Source organism: Tachysurus fulvidraco, chromosome 4, assembly GCF_022655615.1.
Source record: "Tachysurus fulvidraco isolate hzauxx_2018 chromosome 4, HZAU_PFXX_2.0, whole genome shotgun sequence".
In the NCBI taxonomy this organism is placed as follows: Eukaryota; Metazoa; Chordata; class Actinopteri; order Siluriformes; family Bagridae; genus Tachysurus; species Tachysurus fulvidraco.
The window spans coordinates 18,100,682-18,123,030 of NC_062521.1; the positions used below are offsets into that span (position 1 = coordinate 18,100,682).

General features: G+C 35.6%; 1 protein-coding gene across 2 annotated transcripts; it reads left to right on the forward strand.

Moving 5' to 3' along the window:
- Window positions 1-603: 603 nt before the first annotated feature.
- On the forward strand, window positions 604-22,223 carry ret (ret proto-oncogene receptor tyrosine kinase). Of its 2 annotated transcripts, XM_027136371.2 has the most exons (20): window positions 604-875; window positions 12,744-12,989; window positions 13,211-13,501; window positions 13,932-14,170; window positions 14,379-14,574; window positions 14,676-14,875; window positions 15,074-15,356; window positions 16,063-16,194; window positions 16,400-16,510; window positions 16,609-16,722; window positions 16,905-17,161; window positions 17,305-17,452; window positions 17,799-17,906; window positions 18,034-18,248; window positions 18,866-18,988; window positions 19,185-19,255; window positions 19,347-19,484; window positions 19,682-19,781; window positions 20,314-20,461; window positions 21,393-22,223. In XM_027136371.2, the coding sequence occupies exons 1-20, from the start codon at window positions 821-823 to the stop codon at window positions 21,548-21,550; spliced, it is 3,333 nt and encodes a 1,110-aa protein (XP_026992172.1). In that variant the 5' UTR covers window positions 604-820; the 3' UTR covers window positions 21,551-22,223. The 2 variants fall into 2 exon arrangements, with proteins under 2 accessions (XP_026992172.1, XP_026992173.1); XM_027136372.2 differs by lacking the exon at window positions 21,393-22,223 and having other exon boundaries at window positions 20,314-21,312.
- The last annotated feature ends 126 nt before the right edge of the window (window positions 22,224-22,349 follow it).

A 22,349-nucleotide genomic window follows, 5' to 3' on the forward strand; every position in this document is an offset into this window, starting at 1 on the left:
ACATGGAACAAATAACCTTATATTTTAAACTACTAGCAACAGTTCTATTCATCAGCCGTATCCATCTGGCTTTCTTTGTGTTCTGCTAATATGTCATCAGTGCAGCGTCTTGTTTGCCCTGTTTACTGCCTATGTTTACTGTCATAAGCTTTTTCTGTTTGTTCTGTTCCTAAGTCAGTGTAAGAGTGATTGCATCTTGCATCGGAAAGCCAACACAAGCATTGTTTATTGGGCAATGGCCTATAAAATGTTGTAGAATTCATGGAAAATGTATTATTTGGTTACAAGGACTGTTAGACTAACTTAGCAGACTAATGGATCAGTGTCATACAAGCATTGAGCTCATGTGCTCAGCCTAACATACACCAAAAAAAAACAGCAAACTTAATGTGATTTGAACAATGTATGAGTTAAACTCCACAATGTATGCGTTAATTCAGCTCTGAGAACTTCATACTGTATAAGTTATGATAGATACTGTAGGTTAGACATAAATGTCTTTTAATTAGGCTCTTTGTTTAGGGAATCCGAGAATGTTGGTGATGCTGTAGATGCGTGTGCGCTGAGTTGATCCTCCCCCTGCGTGTCGCCACACACATACACTCACGCACACTAGCGCGCACACACACACACGCACACAAGCGCACACTCTCAGCAGCCCGTCAATGGGATACTCAGCATACGGACTTGTTTGGAATCCTGCATTAACCGGTTTAGTTCTGATTCTATTGGGTTTGTTTTTCCCCCAAACAAAAGCGCTTCACATTTGATCGGGTTGATTTAGAGGGTTGTCGCGAAATTCCCCTTATGACTGTGCGGCATGGCTAGGACGCGGGCTTTTACGCATGTCTTGGTCCTCTTGCTTCTCTGGGAAGGTAAGTCTGAGCTCTCAGCCTAGTTTCCTTTACCAAAAATGTTTTATTAAAAGTAATAAATGACACCTTTGTATCCACAAGTTCATTACCATCCGTGTGGTGCATTTAAACTTGTTCCATTTGAAGTTACACAAGTTTTACTTAAGACAGTATATGACTTTAATATTATATGGTTCTGTCTGGAATCAGATTGAATGGCAGATAGAATCTTTTAATACTGAGGGAAACATTTTCCAATATGAGAATAAATACGTTTATTGTCCATCTCTGGGAGACTGCCCTTGGCTACACCTAAAAACACAAACCACATCCACCCACAAACAAGAAGATATGATACAGAAATCAGAACCTAAAGAAGCTTCAATCTCTTCTTATCATATGCAGTGAGTAATTGGGCCAGGAATAAGTTTTTTAAAATCCAATCCTCACAAAGCAGCATTGAAATTGTCAATTCATCAAATCAGCAGTTTCTGATGCTTGTCTATTATCAGTTATGTACTCTTAGAAAAAAAGTTATTATTATTATTATTATTATTATTATTATTATTATTATTATTATTATTATTATTATAAATGAACTAAAATATTTTAGTTTGGAACGCTTTGCTGACAGGTTTTTAATTAAATCTTTACCAGGTCCCCCAGAGAGACAACAGAAGTCGCCTTAAGGGTTCTAGCGTTTACCTTTTTTTCTAGGTCTTGGCAATGATGCACTGAAATCACAGGGTGCTAACCTAAATATAGAAATTAGTAAACTAAAATTCATGTTGCAAATAACGGGAAAAAATAGTCATGAACTACAAAAAACACACATTAATGATGCCTTTATACAACTGGACATTGTAAATGTGTAATGTAGCTCTTACTAATTTCTGCTATAAATGAATGTGCCTCTTCCTTTTTGTAAGTGGAAAGCTGTATTGTGGCCACAGAAATGGGGGCACATGCTTCACACAAGCCATATATTTATACACTGTTATATTTTATAATCCCATTTTAAACCCTCTGTCCAACTGCACTAACACTACTCTCTGAAAAATGACTATATTTAAAGTCTAGCTCAGAGGTTTGTAGATGAGGATGTGTGGAAAGCATTAACAGGGAATAATCACGTTGGTACAGTTTGAATGCAGACAAAAGTAGCACATAGCAGAGGTTTTATTGCTATTCTGGTCATACAGAAAGCATGTTGCTTTATGTGTCTGTCTATGACCACCTCATATCTATATTCCCTCATCATAGAAAGTGATGGGGAGCAAAGGCTGGACTGAAAAACTGATAAAATATAAATTAGGCTTTTAGTGCCAAAATAATCCTAATAAAATATTAATGATAATTTTAATTTAAAAAGATTCAAATATGTTTTAAATATTATTTGTTTTAATTTAAGATGTTTAACATGTGTAATCTATGTGCATGCAGAAATTGAATATATAATTTCACTTTATGTTTTGGTATTTCAATGTTATCAAAGTTATCGCTAATATGTCTAATATGTAGTTGTCCTTAAATAGCAGATAGCTATAAGTAAAGGTGCACACATGGCTGTTTGCTTCAGGAAAGTATTTAATTTATAAAATTATTCTAATGTGAGTCTCTTATGTTTTTGTTTTTTGCTTATCCTAATTTTTATATATTCCAATGAAAGCAGAATGTGAGATAAAACCATTTATTTTATCTGTTAATACTTTTATTATTGCCTGTTGGGAAATTGTGCCTAGTTTTGGAAAAGCCAACTGATGAAAATGATTTTGGAAATGATTCTGAAATGGTTTGGTGAGAGTTATTGTATATTCTTTATTAAAGCTTTCAAGAATTTAAACATAAAAAGTAGTGATACTTTTTCCAACCTGCTTTATATATACAATTTAAATCATAACTCATGAAAGTTGTTATGTCATAAAATACAGAACGTAATACAATTTTGTCCAGTATCTGTACATCCTGTTCATCCTGTGAAAAAGCCCATGTTGATAATGGTACAGTGCCCTGTTTCCTGCCAGTTAGGAAAACAAAGGCTGAGTGGCCGTCAGAGGGCAGGTGTGCAGCAGGTGGGCAGAACTCTCAGCAAACATGGTGTGTTTGTCTTCTGAAGGGAAAATACTGCCAGTAAAATAATAGAGCACACAGCTCTGATAACAGATGAGGCTTAAAATCTCTCATTAAAGACACGAGATGGTTGTCAGCTCCACCTCCAAAACGGATCTCATTTATTTTATGACAAGTAATCCAATGAAAAAGGATGGTGCAAAAGTAATGAGTTTTGACTAAGGGAAATAATCCACTATCTTCAATATCTCAGCTCAGGATATCTCTTTGACATTTGCACTGTAGCTAAATTGCTGGAATTATTATGTGCTTTGATTACTCATCCTTATATTTATTGACCCGTTTTATGTTGATGTGATGTATTTGCATCATAAGAGCGTACGCCTTACATTGGTAATGAGGCTGGGCTTTGTGTATCGGTGTCACTTTTGTGCTCGGTTGTTTTGATCCAGCTTTAGATTTATGTTTTCTTATGGAAAACCTATTGGGTGGGGCAGTCTGGGCTGTAGAACAATTCATATATTACTGTCCCTCGAGTCAGCACATGAAAGGATGAACCTTGTAGTAGAATGAGATACTCTGTTTACTGAAGAATGGAATTGATACCAGGAGATTATCTCACAATACTGTCATATCATTCTGTCATATCATTCATAAATGTGTTATTTGTATGAATACATCCTTTGGCATTTTGAAATGATGTCCGCAGCTGTGCATACTATGTTAATAATGTAGTCAGTTAGCTGTGATTTTTAGTTCAGTGCACATTCTTTAGGAATATGCTGTAATATAACACAAGAATGATTAATCATACCAGGACGCCTACTTCTAATAGGTATCCTGTGTCTTTCAATACATGTAGGAATGTTGCCTTTTCCCTGTACTGTATTGATCAAAATCCCAGTCTCTGGTGTCACCCAGAAGAAGATGGGTTCCCCTCTGAGACTGTCTCCACTCAAGGTTTTATCCTTATGTCATCTCAGGCAATTTTTCATTGCTTGCTCATTAGGGATTTAGATCTACGTCTGGATGTCTGCAAAAACAAAGCTATAATTATTAAGGTGGTAATTACTGTGCAAGTATACTCTGACTAATTTATTCACAGTAAAACGCAACTTGACTGCATCTGTATGTGTACACAGATCATAATGTGTCAGCGAAGCCTATATTTATTTACTGTAGTCACTGGATCTGTTCATTTTTCTATATCACAACAAGGCTGACATATGAGCAAAAGTAGGTAAGTATCCAAGTATGTATGTTAGACCCAAATTTTTTGTGGTTTGGTTGTGCAACATTGATTTGTGGATCCATGGTTCTGACCCTCTTATCCTATCTGTTGAACTGGGATGACTTCTGACCTTTTACACTCTCACCCAAGTGGTAATCTCTCATGATCAGGTCACAGGAGATTACTCACTGCAAAGGAAGCAGCACTAGCTGATCAGGGTGAGCTTGGCCCTTTCCATGTCTGCATTAGCACAATCATTTTCATCAGCAGCCTTTGCTTTTTGAGACAGAGCAGGCCAATAAATCTTATTTGATGCATGACACTATTTGATTTAGCCACTTATTACATTATATGATTTAGTTTAGCTTGTGTCTTGAGTTGCTTTCAGAGAGCTTGTAAATCTTGCTGATTTTCTTGCTATCGTCACCACTTTTTGTATGATTGCACAAATACAAAGTTGATTAGACTGCATTTCAGAGGAGGGACTTCTCTTTCATATGCTACTCTTACGTTTCCAACATTGTTTTTATTCATCACTCAGAAACTCTTCCTGAAACCATGTTTTCTTTGATTTTGCTTACTGTACAATATTTATACTACTATACTATAATATATACTATATAATAAATGATTATAATTATTATAATTAACTATAATAAATATTATAGTCCAGTAGCAAATTTACTTCAGTGTGACTGAATATTTTAATGAAATGCTCATCCTAAGAGCATTACAGGCTCTGTAAAGCCAGGGTTATTTTGAAGAATAAGATAAGATAGAACTTTATTAGTTGCAAAGGAAATTCTTTAAAACATTATTTATCATGTTTGCTATGTGCTTGTAGAGTAATGTGTATTATTGCTTAAATATTTTTAGATAGAGCTTTTAGAATTTAAAGTGTTGTGAATATTTGGGAAAAAGTTTAAAGAAGTCAAATATCTGACAAAAAATATGAAGATTTTTCCTTTAAAAGTATATATTGTAGGATTAATAAGCAACAGTGACAAAGACCCCTGAGCTATGAGATCTGTTTTTATTTAACCAGTATGCTGTACATTAAAGCTGGTACTGGTTGTGTACTAAGCTTCACAAACACTATAGCTTTTGAGCTCAGACTGTATGCTTGGATTATGTGTCTTCTACTGTATGTCTCTATGCCAGCCTCTGTTAGTGTTGCACAGAGGCTGGCATAGAGACATACACTAGAAGACACAAAATGGTATTATATCCTATTAATTCTCAGATGTATGATAAATCAATACGCATTGTTATAATAAGGTAAACTTCATGGTTGCATTTTTATTTTATATTCCAAAACTATTACGTCTCAATAAAAGCCTGTGTGTCTGAGAAGTGATTGAAAGCACATTAATCTGGGATGAATCTGTCATGTAGCATTGTGTCTGGGTGAACTATGTAGTGTACTGTGGGCTGCTGTACCTTTTGGAGCTCCATCCCTGATCCTTTAGTTAGTTAAGGGTCACATTTCCATCCCATGCATCAGTGGAATCTAATTTGCTCTGGTGTAGGCACAAGGAGACATTGATTGAAATTATGTCCCAAGGGCATTTGGAGCTCTTTTTCTCTACACGAGTCTTTACACGTTATGTTCCAGTGGTTGGTGAGGCATTTGAGTGATCATTTACAACAATGAACAACAATCGCAATGGCTTTGCTTATGTTATCTCTTTTCCAGTTACTTAAAAAGGACTAATCAGTGATTGTCCTTTTTATAACATTCACTGGGCATGATTATTTAGTCTATGATTTTTATAACTTTCAGAAAATGGAAAAAGCTTGCAGATGCAAATGAAGATGAAATTATTCAACAGTTCAGACAAGAATTTTAAGGGTTATGCTAAGACAAAGTCAATAAACACTAAGCAAAGTGTCAAAACCAGGTAATCGTAAGACTATAAAGACTTAATATCATCATAGACAAACAGAACTGAATATGTACTTCCCAAAGAACAACTGAAAACAAAGCTCTTTCAAACAATAACAGGAACAATACATTCATTTAAAACAGGTGAACGTGATCTACACAAAGGTGACTGTGAGCTTGGGAGTGCAGATGGATTATGGGAGATTGAGTCCAGTGAAGCCATGGTACACTGTGGGAAATGAAATTAGCTGATGTGACCCAGATCCATCTACTTTCTGAACCCCTTATTCCATGCAGGGTCGTCAGGGGACTTGAGGCATAAGACGAGGGATACCCTGGCGGGTAAATCCATTACAAAAATACAAATAAATTATGTTTCTTTATGGCGTATTTCCTTATGGCCGTTTTTCTTGGAGACAAGAAAAGCCCATGGTGAGATGCATGGGCAAGCCACAGGTTCATGCGGAGTGGGTAATTATCACAGTGATCTTTCAATTGGACTGTAATAGATTATCACTTGGATCACAACCTCAAAAAGTCTAAATTGTGCTGTTTGTTTGTGTCCTTGTTGCCCTTTTATCTTTGAGTCCATCTTAAATCAAATTTTTAAACTCTAGATTAGATTTGCTGGTAATTGGCCTGATAATAATGGCATTGAATAGAACATGTTGTGTAAAGGTTTCTCATTTGTGAGCCCTAATGTCCTAGGCAATCCCAAGAGAGCTTACAAACCAAATTTAAATGTAGAGCCCAATCCAGCAGCAGACTTTAAATTAGATTTTTCTAATGAGTGATGTCTATTCCTGATGCATTTTATTCCTTGCTTAACTTGATGGTGATGGTGGTTACATTGGTATTACATTAAAATGCCCGCCTGTTTTTATTTAGAAAGCCATGACTGTTTAATAATAAGTTATTAAAGCAGTCCTTTGCTTGTAAAGGATTCTAAAGCCTGAGTTAAGATTGAATTTCAGACAAACATTTCTGAAATATTTGCATTGTGGTATATATAAGATCCTGTTTGTGATTTTTTAAAAATATAAATTAGTATGTTATTTGCCCACTCTGTACTAGCTGTTTATTAAATAGCTTAAAAAGCTTTACAAACAACTGTTCAACTTTTTTTGAAAAAAGCTCAGGCATAATTAGAAAATGGTGAAGGGAAATTGGAACATAATGATCAATAATAACAGCCCTTGAATTGAATTGTAGTTTAATTGGCAGCCTTTTAGTTAATTAAATCGTTGCAGTGGCAGGCTAATGATTCTTTGCTATATTATACACATATTATACAGTCATTTTTATTTGCTTTAGAAGTATTTAGTAATACTGATGTGTTTGCATTTTTGAATTATGATAGATTTATATTTTGCATTTTAATTCTGAGATATTCAAATGATTCATCCAGTTTCTTATTTTATCATTGTTTCCAGCTCCACAGTTTTTGGTGGTTTGACTGATAAGGTTATCTGCATTTTGTTGAGGGAAAGGAGAGTGTTCACTTTAGCCATTCTTCAATACTAATGCTAATGATTGACCAGCTGTCAGGTGAACTACTTGACTTCTAGTCAGCCATTGTTTGGCGACATTGGCTGTGTACGCTGACCTTGAATGAAAGGGCATGAGCTATGTTTTCCCACAGATCAGTACTTTGTTTCATGAGCTCCTCTGACTATAGCAAACATCAAGTCCATTTATACTGAGCTGTTGTGTTTCAGTACAAAACTAGCATGGAGCATTATGAACATTATTATTATGATTGCTACATAAACATGTAGTAATTTTGAGTCATTTCAGCTGCAGGCATGTTGCTTTAACGGAACAACGGGTAATTGCAGTAAATGCATCTCAGGACTTACACATAACATCACATGAATTGCACTCTTTGACTGCTAAGTGGATTATGGGATGGTAGATTCCTCTGACTGTTTGCCTGCTTCCGCTTTCTGTCGAGTTCATGAGAATGGCAAAGAAGAGCCCCTCTCTCTCTGTAACAGCTCATGATGTCATAGATGCTAAATCTCTGTGGTGGGGCGTACATTGAGCTAATCAAGTTCGTGTCTTTGTCCTGACCGAACCAGAGGGCGTTCCTCATCATTCAGCTGACTCGCTGAGCAGCCAATACACCAGTCTCACTGTCCTTCAGCAAGACTGGAAATCTATGGTGAGGTTTGTCCAAGGTTTGCAGACTGCTGTTTTGGAACGTATATCAGTATACAATGGGCTTGATAGATTTTTTTTTTTTACAGCCCTACCTAATAATATGGCCTCATTCTTTTTAAAGCATCTTTTTTTATTACATTTTAGTTAATTTTATTTAATTCTACAACAAATAGATTATCTTTTAGATATTGCTTTTGAACCTATGTGTGTGAGTATGTGTACATATAATAATAAACTGGCATGGGAGCTGAAATCAATACAGTAGGCTGCACCATAGTGCTTTAGGTTCATGATCCATGCCGTGGCTATAAAAGGTCTAGTCAGTAAATGCATTGCATATTTATAATCAAGAGATATGCACTTACAGTATATTTAAGTTTAATAATGTATTGCCTTGCCTGATTCTTCTTCTCTAAATGTAAATAAGTCTAGCTTGTTGCTCTTATTGTATTCAGAGACTACAGCAGGTAAATTGTCATTTTCTTGTTGTATGTCTCACTATCAATGCTAATATTAATATCAAATTAAATTAATTATACTTATCTAAAGTACCTACATTCAGTTGTCCTTTGTCCTTTGTTTTTGTATATTAAACATCATTAAAAAAAAACTTAAATATTAACTCTTATCTACTCATATGTTTATTTTGAATTCTTATATTGAATAATCGTGATTGTGATAATAGTGCATATTTCATTATCAATAATTAAAATGAGACCAGCTATAATAGTTTCACAAGAAAATTGCTGAACAAAAAAAGTCTTAAAAAGTTATGGGGGAATACAGTGGTCTTGTGCTTGTGTGTGTCATACCTGAAATCCTTAATGGTAATAACACCACGACCAGATATCATGAAATGTTCAGCTATTATTTCAGATACTGTAAGGTGTGATTGTGTCAATTAAAACACGTATTGAGGCAGAGACATGAAGATTCTCCCAAAAGACAGTGACAACCTGTGTATCATAGTCTTAAACACTAGCTAGTTTTGACTAGCTTACTAACATTAACTGGCTTGTGTGTTAACTTGTATGAATGGCTTAAAACACCTAAGCTCAACCATGTCTGCCAAGTATGATTTAATGGCACATTTGTTTTCACTTTTCCACTCTGTGTTGTTACTAGTTAGTTTTTATTAGCCAGCTAATTGATTACCACAGTCTGTAAAACCAGTGACTGTTTATTTATTTTTTTTAACAGGAGTCTAAGGCTAAATAATGCACATTGATAACCTAGCTAGGAGCTGTTTTCCAACATTTTTCGCTACTTCCTACTGCTTTGTGACTTGCTCCAGATAAAGAGCATTTTTCCAGCAAAGTGCTCAGATTAGCTACCCTAGAATGGACAAATAAGTTGGCACAACATGCATAATTTATTCCTCAGTGACTTCACAACAATCTTGTGCCAATTGGAAAGATGTAGATACAAAGTAGGGTATTTTTATTGAAAATCTACACATTTTTTTAGCCTTTGTGATTTAAACCCAATAGCAGGTGATTGTTGAGGATGATTATTTAATTTCTACAATCTCACTATATTGTAAGTAGATATAGCTCAGGTTCCCTTTGCCATGATTAATCAGCAAAAAACTATTTCTTTGTGCCATTATTCATATGATAAAGCACACATGAATACAATTAGCAACTGCTAAAATGTTCTAAAACAGTGCTATGATGACAAGCTGCAAGCAGCATCATTGAGATGTCATTTTTGTGCATGTTATCTAGGACACTAGCAGCCCTTGGGTTGATTTGCTACTCTATTAGCTAACATCTAGCTAATATTTGATATCTGTTTTGCTATGATAGTCAGATTGATGCACACAGTAACATTTTTATTTTTTATATCAGTGCTCTAATACTGTAGTGACAATGAGTACAGTAATTACATCCTTATGGTCTTATTTTGAAGACTTGAAATCGTATAAAATTCAATTACCACAAACAGCAAATTAGTCTCAGTACAAAACTGTGTAGAAACTCATGCTGCAAAATATTTTTTTACAAGTTACTTGTAATAACATGTGTCTACCATGAAGGTCACTAAATTCTAAAACGTACATATTGCTATGGGTTTTTATCATGGACTGAATTAACCTTTTTCTGTCCATCACATCCATCATTAGATGTATATATGAAAGAGTTTAGGACACGCTGGATACTGTAGTGCTATTGAATTGGTATCATATTCTATATCATATTCAAAGAATATACTTTATTTTTATTTTGCTTCTGAATTTGCATAGATACACAGATTTGATCACAAATAAAAGGAAATGTCTCTTTATGGTGATAACCTTGAAGCCCTGAACAGAACTTGGCTTTTGTGTTTCTGAATCATGGATACTGTCTGTATCATAAAGCAAACCTATATAAATTCAAGTGGCACTCTAAATTCAGGATCTTTAATGTGATTTATTGCCAAATCCACAATAATTTTTTAAACCTTTATCCTTTTGAAAACATTATACATTGCTTTGGTGAAGCATTGATATCTCACTGTCCACTTTTGTGACAGGATTATACAGTAAACAATTAAATATAGAGAGTCCACTGCCTTGATACAAAACTTATAAATTGACTGCATTCTTTTTGATGTTTGCCTGTGTCCAAGCAAGGCTTTTAATAAAAGAGCTTGGAGTGAGCCTGTGAGTATCTTCATTCTTCAGGAAGGTACGCCGTGTATCCATCAATCCTACCTCCTGTCATCCCAGCACAGTTAAATCAAATCAGTGTCTGAAACCAGAGCCAAAGCCTAAACTACAACAACAGAAATAGAAAATCTAGTTTCTATGTCTGCTAATGATATTACTACGTTCCTAAGTGGCTGCCCACAGCCGTCAGACAGGAACACAAGAGGGATATAATTACAGACCGAACACTCGCCTCTCCAATTTCCCGTAAAGCACATGGGGCTGTTATGGTGTTTTATAGATTACCCATCCCCCAATACGCACAGTCCCACTGTAGGTAATGATTCATTTCTTCACAGTATTATGTTATCCACCATAATTAAACTTCCCAAGGTGACTACAAGGAGAAACGGAAACCACATTATATTGACATGTGAGAAATTCATTAGGAGGCTTGTCAGTGTCATATGAGATACTGCTTTACTTGTCATTCACTAAAGCACTTGATCTAAAACCTGGATGTGTTTCTTGATTTCATTGAGTAACATTTGGTTTTATGAATGATGCAGCTCTTAAATAGGACAAGTGTCATATACACAGGTTTCTGGAGCTTGGAAGCTGAAAAAAAATTTAATATGGATATGTCAATTACATATGTATTACATGAATTATAATTACATTTCCTATTGTTTCATTTTTCAGTTTTGTTTTTGAGATTTACCTTTCAAAATTCCAGAAACACAAAACTAGTATATTAATAATACATATTTTATTTCAGTTAAACCAAAGCTTAATCATTCAGGCTGTTTATGTTTTCCGAGTGGTCAAACAAATTAAAGTGTTTATATGTTGAACTCAAATAGCTAGGTTTCTTCAGCAATAAGCAATCAATGCTGAATATATATGTCCAGATATATGTCATTTCGGTAACATTGTTGCTATACTTGTTATACTGTTGTTAACAGAATCTTATGTTTGCTTCTATACAGGTGTTTAGTTATTTTAGGAACTTTAAACGCACTTACATAATTAAGGTTCTCAGTTTTGACTCCACTTAGCTGTACTTCACGTTTTTGCACTCCATTTCATGGATGCTTACATGAGAGAAATCTATGACTGGCTACATGTTAAGTTTAACCACAGTTAAAGTATGTACTTTTCTCTAGACATTTGGCCTAATTTACATAAAATCTGTATTTTCTCGGATTCCGATCTTTAAAAATTTCAAATCTACCAAATTTATATTCATGTAATTTTATACATTTCTATGTTTGAGAGAAACATAAAATAGGTCAAATGTTAAAAAAACTTATATTGAATCGAGGGAAACCAGTAAAAGGGGTAGAAATGCTGTATGTATTTTTAATGTGTTGTTATCAACCCAGATTTTATTTAAATACATTAGATGATGTTTGTTACAGATAAGGCCATCTGTTATCCCTTACAAAACTTAGAACTGGACTAAATCAAGATAAGTCAAGAAATATATGTATATGTATATGTGTATTTGACACTCGAACTCGGTATGATAAAGCAGAATATTATTTTCACATAATCAATGTGGTGCCTGGGCTGCTCATATCTGTTGTTGTTTTTTTTTGTCTGGTTCAGTTTTGTCTAGTCCAGAATGCATTTACTATATTTTGTTGGAAAAGTTCCATATATTTTATTTGAAATAGATTTTTAAAATAACATTAAACATATTTCCTTCTTCTTGGTTTTATGTTATTGCAATGAGAAAACAAAAACTAGAACTAAAGAAAATCCTCGTATCTTCTGCCATATTTTAATTAATATCAAATATGAATTGGCCCTGATGGTTACTAAGGGGAATAAAATTGTCTTCCTGTCTCTGTAAACAGCTTTATGGTTTTTTTTTTTTTTTTTTGCTCCACTCATTTTTTGCAGGTTCCTGGGGACTGTACTTTCCTCAGACCAAATACTCAGAGAGCATCTATGTTGGCCAGGCAGCAGGTACACCAGTGTTGCAGGTACACGCCATGCAGGAAAAAGCTTCAGAGCAGCCGTACTTCTGCCGGTACTGGAGGAAGCTCCAGAAAACTGCTCATTATGAATCATGGTTCCATATCGATGCTGTAACAGGAGTGATCTACATGAACAAAACTCTGGATTGGACTGACTTTGAATCAATATGTGAGTTTAAGAACTTTTGCTTCTTTTAAGGGATCTTTACAGCTTAAGCCTAATTAACAGGAATATAAACCAGACTTCAGTATATATTTGAATATATTATGTTTTTATGTTTGCTTTAATGCATACAGTATATTTTGGTTCTAGTATATTAAAGAAGCTGGTAAGAGACTCTGAAATATTTTATGAGTGTTTTACTGTTGTATTTTTTGTATATCTTCTAGCTAGCAGCTCGTTTTCACATGCAACGAGGTTGACCCTGAAAGTGGCAGCAGCTCCCATAGCTCAGAAAACTCTATGCACTCAGTTCTCTAATGTGGAGATCAGTCTTACATTCTTCAATGCCACAGCGCCTACCTGTGGCCAGATAAAACTAGAGAAACTGTGCTTCCCTGATCAAGACGTAAACCCTCACATCAAGGAGAACCGCATACCTGGACCACTGCGCCAGCTTCGTCGCTTTACCCATGCAGACCTCTGCCCCAACTACACCATCAGCTACAGGGTGAAATCAGGTACCATCAAAAATAAAGGCTGTTTTTTAGGATCATGTTAAACTTTAAAGGATTGAGCATCATTATTTGAGTATAACCGATATAAGAAAAATCTGATGTTTCATGTTGCTCATAGCTTATTAGTGTTGCTCATAACAGCTGTATTAATATGAAAGACTAAATGTATTGTTCTTAAAGTTCCATACACATCTGCAAGCATACGATAGGAATAATGTGCAGAAATATCTCAAAATGCAAAGAAGAATTAAGCTTATTTCTATTATTGCAGCATTAGGATTAAAAGGATGAACACAAATATAGATTAATGGTAAAAAAAATAATAATAATGAGGATGAGAAGTCAATCCATACATTTTTCTTCTCTACAGCCTATAGTGTTGTATTAAACAGCTTCATTATAATGACTTGATTTTCATTTTTGTTGTGTGCAGAGTCTCCAGTGCCATTTGCACTTAATGGCACCACTTCTGAGCTGGTAGTCACAGCACCTGTAGACCGTGAGGAGAAGGAGGTCTATCATCTGATTTTATTGTGTTTGATACAGACAGAAGATACTTTGCACACTCTTGTTACTCCTCTGAATATCAATATATATGATGAGGATGACAATGCACCCTATGTGAATGGCACGGACACTGAAGACGTGCTTATAGAATTTAGTCGCAGTAAGGTGAGCATTACACCGAAGATGCTGTCTGTTAGTTTGAAGTCTGGAATTTGAAGGTGTTTGTGTTATGTAAAATATATTATATATAATGTAAAATATATACCATATGATTTTTTCAGGTACATCACATTTTCTTTGATTTTCATGAATCTTTATCCTCCTGTTTAATCCGTTTAATCGAGGTCTAATAAATATTTCTTGGTCTTTGCAGGGAGCTGCATTTGGCAATATGTTTGTTTATGATAGAGACACAACTTCTACCTATCCCAAGGAACAGAGTCAGAATAAGTACGTATGGACGCTAATGACTAATGACTCCTGGATTAAAGACACATTTACAATTCAGCAAAACTTCAGTGAGGAAAAGCTCATCTTCGGCAATGTGCGAGGGACAGTCTATAAGTACAGTAAGGATGCTGAAGCACTGTGTCTGGTTCAGTTTGATTGATCTCTATGACTTCTTCAAAGGAAATGTAATTGTTTTGTGTTTTTTTTTGTCCTTGTGCAGAATTGCGTCTTAATAGGAATATTTCAGTGGATGAAAAGCGCTCATTTCAGTTGGACTATCTGGTCAATGACACTACATTTCGGGGCCCTGGAGGAACTCTGATGCTGCATTTCAATGTTACCATTTTGCCAGTTCCTATTAGCTTCAGTAACATCACCTACATATATTTGTTGACTCGGAAGGCTATGACCTACTCACAGGTGGTTAAAGTTGGTTCTTATTTGTGTCCATTTAGCTCACTAGATCATTTGACCTTTGAAGCAGTACTGTACATATGCTGTTTATCAGTAATGAAGCAACATTTATAAAATGCATTTCTTACCCATTAATCTAATTGAGGCATTTATCAAAATATAGCTGGTTAAATGACAATGTCTGCTCCTGATTATTCTTTTTAGATTGGTAAAGTATGTGTGGACAACTGCTTGAAGTTCAAGGGTATTGAAATTGCATACCATTTAGAGTTGGGTGACAGGAACATCTCAGCTAACGTTCAGTCCTGCTACACGGCAGTTGATGTGGCACGGAATCTGGAGGACATGTCTGGTGTTCTCTATGTTAATGACACAGAGCCACTACGCAGACCTGAATGTCAAGAGCTGCAGTTTGTGCTTGTTGCTCAGGAGCAGCATAAACAGCTTCAGTCAAAAACAATAGTCAACATCATTTTTGAAGGCGAAGGTAAGCACTGTTCTATCGTCTAAAAAGGTTTGTAGATCACTGCTCATTAGCTTGATTGGGATTGCTTAGTCATGCAATCAAAGTGTGCTATATGCAGTTTAAATCAGTTTCACCAATATGACTAGTTTCAGTATCTTTTGTAGTGCGGCTGCTGTAGACGTAACCCTTTTTAACAGTACATTTGGGTTCCCTATCAGACATTTTCTGTGAATGATCTTATTACCTCAAGTCTGATAAAAAAATAGTCAGGACACAAAATTTTAGTAGTTTAACTTAGCATCAGTTTTTTTAGACGCAAGCTGTTGGGGCATCTTATAGAGCAGAAATGAGTGAGATTTCACCTTTTAGTTTGAAGATATAAACAGTTTTTTTATTTCGGAACATTTATGTTAAAATCTAAAATATGGTGTAAAATATTTTATGTAAAAATAAGCAAATAATTCATTTTTTACCTAGTAGGTTAGAGAAATGCTTATGAAACCAAGAAATTCTTAAATCCCTGCGTATTTGCGTTCATATGAGCAGAACCATCACTGTAGAGTGTGATATGAAATTCAATGCTGTACATGGGCATGACAAAACAGGGTAAAAAATATACCTTTGGTAAAAAGAGCTAACCACAAGAGACTTCGGCAGGCTATTTTCTGGGAATTTTGTGTTGGTTGAGTGTAATGTAGCTGAGTTTGTGTTTATGGCTGTATTGTAGCATATCCTTTGAGGATAGAGGGACAGCGTTCACTGGCCTGTGCGGAGAAGAGACAACGTGGGGAGTGTGAGACATTCAGAGGCCTGGGAACTCCCACTGGAAGATGTCAGTGGAGACAAGGCACAGAAATAGGTGATTTGTCTTATTATTAATCTTTCATAATTCACTTCAGTGTCCTCGCGACAGTGTCTTGTCATTAATATCGATATATACTGTTCGACATATAACGCACTAAGTGTGTGTACTGTATTTTTTATGCATTTTTTTTAATATGTCTGTTTTTTGTAGGCTGAGTTTTAAAACACTGTTCTACATTTACATATGCATTCTTTTACAGTGATATCAGAAAATTACTCCACCTGTTCTCCAGACCTGCAGACATGTCCAGATGGCTACTGTGATGTGATTGAACGCAAAAATATATCCATATGTCCTCAGGATTGCACCCGTGAGTAAAAGTTAAGCTTTTAGGACCGTATAATTTCTGTGCTATTGATTACTTTTATTATTGCTAGATACATTTAGTGTGTTTGTTGTCTTTTTTAGATGAGCCAATTATTGGAGGCCATGAGAGAGGCCTGATGCTTGGCATTAAGGCAGGACATGGAACCTGCTATTGCTATTCGGAGAAGTGCTTTTGTGAGCAGGATGACATGAAAGGTGAACTCATTTGTATTTCTGTTCAGACTTTCCGTTATTAATCATGTGTCTGTGTTAGAAGAAGATACTGTTGACAGAATAAGGTTTTTTGCTCCCTTGAATTCTCATTGTGATTATTATGGATTTCTTTTGGTTCAAAATGATGCACAATTTAACATTTAGTGCTTTTTTCTCTCATGCAGAGGAGATATGTGATGATATGTGTAAGACTGTCATAGCCACAGCAGTCCTTCTGTCTTTCATCGTCTCCATCCTCCTCTCCTCCTATTTCATCCATCGTTATCACAAGAACACCCCCAAACCACCCATCGCATCAGCTGAGATGACTTTCCGCAGGCCTGCCCAGTCCTATCCTATCAGCTACTCTGCCAACAACGTTAGACGAGGATCTCTGGACTCCATGGAAAACCAGGTGGCCATCGACACCTTCAAAATACCTGTAAGAGCATTTTATTCTTCTTCCATGTTTTTTGTTGAAATGCATTTATGACTGGTTAGTCTACTTTTGGAAAGGCTTGCAAAGTGTTAGAGCAAACCCAATCATTTTCTCAGGCATAGATTTTGTATTTACTTTATTAACAGGAGGATCCAAAGTGGGAATTCCCACGAAAGAACTTGGTCCTTGGTAAAACTCTCGGAGAAGGAGAATTTGGGAAGGTCGTAAAAGCAACAGCATTCCGACTTAAAGGAAAGGCAGGATACACTACAGTAGCTGTTAAAATGTTGAAAGGTGAGAAAAGCAACCAATTTTTTCTTAAGACCAAAGGCTACAAAAATGTATATAGTTTAATTATTCTTATTATTAGTAGAAGTACGAGTATTCATTACCTAAATACACTGACATTGAAAATGGTCAGGGCCACAAAATCCGATTGTGAAATGGATTGGCATAGCTGTTACATTAGCGAAGTGGCTTTACAGTTAGTAACTATAGTAAGAATTAGCAATAATGAATGTGGGTGCAATTATATTATGACTAAGCTTCTCTAAAGTAAATGACACAAAATATGAAAATGTAACCGCAGGACTGTATTATTGTGTAATATATGTGTTGTGCCTCTCTCTATTTGATACAGAAAATGCCTCTCACAGTGAGCTACGTGACCTTTTGTCAGAATTCACTTTACTAAAGCAGGTCAACCATCCACACGTAATAAAAATGTACGGAGCTTGTAGCCAAGATGGTAAGAAATATATATTTTTCATCCGTTCTTACTCCATAAATTGCGGGTTCCTCAATTATTTAAACGACCATTTGTTGCAATCCTTTAATGTTTTTGTGCCCTCATTATCTGTCCATTGTCTTTCCAGGTCCGCTCTATCTAATTGTTGAATATGCCAAATATGGATCACTGCGAAACTTCCTGAGAGAGAGCCGGAAAGTGGGGCCCAGCTATATGGGTAACGATGCCAACCGAAACTCCAGCTATCTCGAGAATCCAGATGAAAGAGCTCTGACCATGGGAGACCTCATCTCGTTCGCCTGGCAGATCTCTCGAGGAATGCAGTACCTGGCTGAAATGAAGGTACACCTGCACTGAGACTTAGTTAAATTGGTTATATATATATGCTGTAGCAGGTATGTTGGTGTCTCACAGCTCCTGGGTCAGTGGTTACCATCTACTGTCTATGTAGGTTTCCTTTGGTCATTTAGTTATTAAAAACATGGCCTGCAGTTTGAACTGAAATTGTCCAAAAGTGTGAGGGTGTGCATCATGCACCTAGTCTTTCAATGAAGGCTTCAGGATCCCTGAACTGGATAAGAAGTTGCAGACAATGAATAAAAGACTGTATTTTATGTTACGGTTTTGAATATAGAATATTTATGAAGTATTCTTTATTAAATTACAATTACAATTTTATTTGTTACGTACACAAGCACACTCAGTATGACACACAGTAGTGAAATGCTTTTTGTGCCATAAAAATAGAATCACAAAAAATAAGTGAGTATTAAATGAATAAGAATAAAAATATACAAATAATTTAAAAAAAATAGAATATAGAATAGAATTTCAGAAAACTTACAAATACAAATAGGAATAACTATAGAGGTGTGAGAGGGAAGAAAGTATATGGAAAAATATAAAAATGTATATAAGAATGCAGTTACACTTAGTGAATGTCATATTTTTATTTGTAGCTTGTTCATAGAGATCTTGCAGCACGAAATGTACTTGTAGCAGAGGGCAGGAAGATGAAGATATCAGACTTTGGCTTGTCTCGGGATGTATATGAGGAAGATTCCTACGTGAAGAGGAGCAAGGTAATACTGTATGCTAAACATGTCTTGTTTCAAATAAATCCCTTTTTTATTTATGCAGAACTGAAACAAGGCACATAGTTTTGACTGCTTTTTAATTACAAACGTAACACATAATCTACATGGACATGCTAACAACATATCACTGAGGGTATTGCTCACTAATATTTGTACCTCATATTGTATTCCCACATTTCAGGGTCGTATTCCTGTCAAATGGATGGCTATTGAGTCCTTGTTTGACCATATATACACCACACAAAGCGATGTGTAAGTACATATACTGTATAATATGGCATAAAACAATTCTAATGACTTATGTCAGTGACTATGCTCTAAAAGTTCCCTCTTTTATTTTAAGTTGGTCTTTCGGTGTGCTGTTATGGGAAATTGTGACCCTGGGTGGAAACCCGTATCCAGGCATTGCACCTGAGCGGCTCTTTAATCTTCTCAAGACTGGCTACAGGATGGAAAAACCTGAGAACTGCACTGAAGAAATGTGTGTTTCTTTGCACTGCATGATTAATACCATTTCAGTATCATTTTCTAAATGATATCTACAGAATGGCATGCATGTTATAACATACAAAACCAAGATAGCTTGTCTTCTACACTAATAAATAGGCACTGATGAACACAAAACACGGTTATGCGAGAATATGATATGTGGCTGATGAATTGTCTTTCATGAGACAGGTATAGCCTGATGCTTCGCTGCTGGAAGCAAGAACCGGACAAGAGACCAACCTTCAGTGAGATCAGCAAAGAACTGGAGAAGATGATGGTGAAAAGCAGAGTAAGCATGACCAGAAAAGACTATAGACAAAGACATACGCATGCAAAAATGAAAGCAGTCCTGGGCCTTAATTTTACCAGCCCAAGGCACTTGTATTTCCTTCCTGCTGACTCAAGGCATGTAAGAAGTTCAGGAGCGGGTGAGCAAATGGCCTTAGGAAATACGTTACACCTTGCTTGCATTTCACTATAAGATTTATTACACTTTCAAATTTTTTGCTCATTCAGCTATAAGAATTTAAACAGTTCATTTTTAAAGTGCTTACTATTGATTAGCATGTGTTAAACCCAAGGACCTTGACTGGTTTATGGTTTATTATAATGGTACGATTGCTCAAGGTAAGTGTCAGGATAATATGTTACTAGGTATTTTTGCTCTTAAATAAAGCAAAGTTACTATTAGCATTATGACATCAACCAAAATTCTGAAAATATTATTCATGCATTATTCAAAGTTTACCTTTATCAAGAATTATGTTCGGCCCCATCTTGCATTTCTTTCCAGTCTTATTTGTCTTTTTCTCTGCTGAAAGGACTATCTGGATCTGGCAGCTTCCACCCCTGCAGACGCCCTGCTATATGACGACACTCTGTCTGAAGAGGACACTCCTCTAGTGGACTGTAATAACGCCCCTCTCCCTCGAACCCTCCCTTCCACTTGGATTGAAAACAAGCTCTATGGTAGAATTTCCCATGCATTCACTCGATTCTAAAACAACAAATAAAATCTATTTGTCTTTGAATGGCTTCCATAGGGAGGATGTGCTGTGATTGTGATTGTGCTAATGGCATGAACGTAAGAGATGTCTAAGAACTACCTGAGATTTTACAATGAGTTAGTATGTGGTGTAAATGATCAGATTTCTGATTTTGGACCTGCTTCCGATGTACATGAACACATTCACAACTTCACATTTGCTCATATTTAAAGACTTTAGGAAATGTAAGTTTGATGGACATTTTTGTATAATTTCATATGTTTTAGTTGTTTGTTTTGTATTAGCTGGATCATTTTCACTTTTGTGATTTATAGTTTTATTTGGATTTACATTTGAAACAGGTCCCATCTAAATAAATCTGTTTACTATGAATCACATACTGACATTCTCTGTAATATCTTTTACATATTACAGAAGTTCAGTGTTTATAGTAGGCTCAAAATGCTGATAAAGAAGCAGTAAGGCTTTTAATTAAACTCTTCCATTATGATTGAACAAACAAGGCTTTAGATATTAGTCATTTAGTGTATTTAGCAATAAACATACTTTCTATGCAGCCATCCTAATGCCCCGATAATCAGGAAACATGAAAAAAATCCTTGTATACTCGGAAAGCTGCACTGCTTTATGTTATTTTATAACGAAACACCAATAAAGATTACTTAAGGATAAAACATGGATAACACGACATCACAGTAAGTTACTGCATGAATGTAGAAACACTTTTTGTAAATATCGGGAGCTGAGACAACTCTCATGCACTCTTACACATAAATTTTAAGATTTGTGTTGAAAATAAACAACATAACCGAGTTTTGTTTGAGAGCCTTACTGTCTGCCGTCTAATTTTTTTTTCCTTCGGTGCAGAAACAGTGATATGTTTTCGTTTTTAGGCATGTCATACCCGAACTGGCCTGAGAAGAGCCCGGTACTGCTCAACAGACATGATGCAACTAATCCAGAATTTACAAGATATGCCAATGATAGTGTTTATGCAAACTGGATGGCTTTGCCTTCTCCTGCAAAAATTATGGACAAGCTTGATAGTTAAAAAACGAATGGTGGAAGATGTGTAAATGTATTTTAAACTGTATATAAGTTATATGATGCTAAAGGTGGTTCCCTTTTATTTCTGTTGCTTTAGCATTCTGTATAAAGAGGCGTCTCACTGCAAGTTGGCTGGAATTACTCACGCTGTTATATGCAGTGTTTCGATATCTTCACCTTGAGGCCCTCTTGCCAATGTTATATCACTGCATGACTGTGTACACAGTTTAATGTGCATATTCAGTGTCTTTCAAGTGCCTGTGTCGCTTCTCATATAGCCTCAAGTTAGAAATATAACTCAAATGAAAATCTCAGCTCAGAAATGAAAAGGGAACGTCTTTTCCATCACCTGCTGTAGATTTTTTTTTTTGCTAAATAATTGTACAAAGACTGGATACAAAGGCCATATGGAGAAGTATAAATGTTTCTTGTGCCTATTTGCCCAAAGAAGAATACCACAGGAAATTGTGTCACCAAAATTATCAAATATTCTTGTGATACTTCTGGAATATAAACATTGTGAATATTTTAATTTAGTGTCTCATGGCCAGATTTTTTTTAGGTATTTCTTGTGAAGACATTCTTTGTGCAGCCATTCTAATGCAAATGAGTGTGATTCCTTGTTATATTATCATAACATTATTAATTTGAAAACAATAAAACTAATAGAAGTCCAATGATTCTTTGCTTGATTTATATTATGGCAATAATTCTGTATATACATGCTATATAATATCATAAGCAATGTCTCTTTATAACACTCTGGATAATAAGTTAAGAAGCTTCACATCCACGGTGCTACC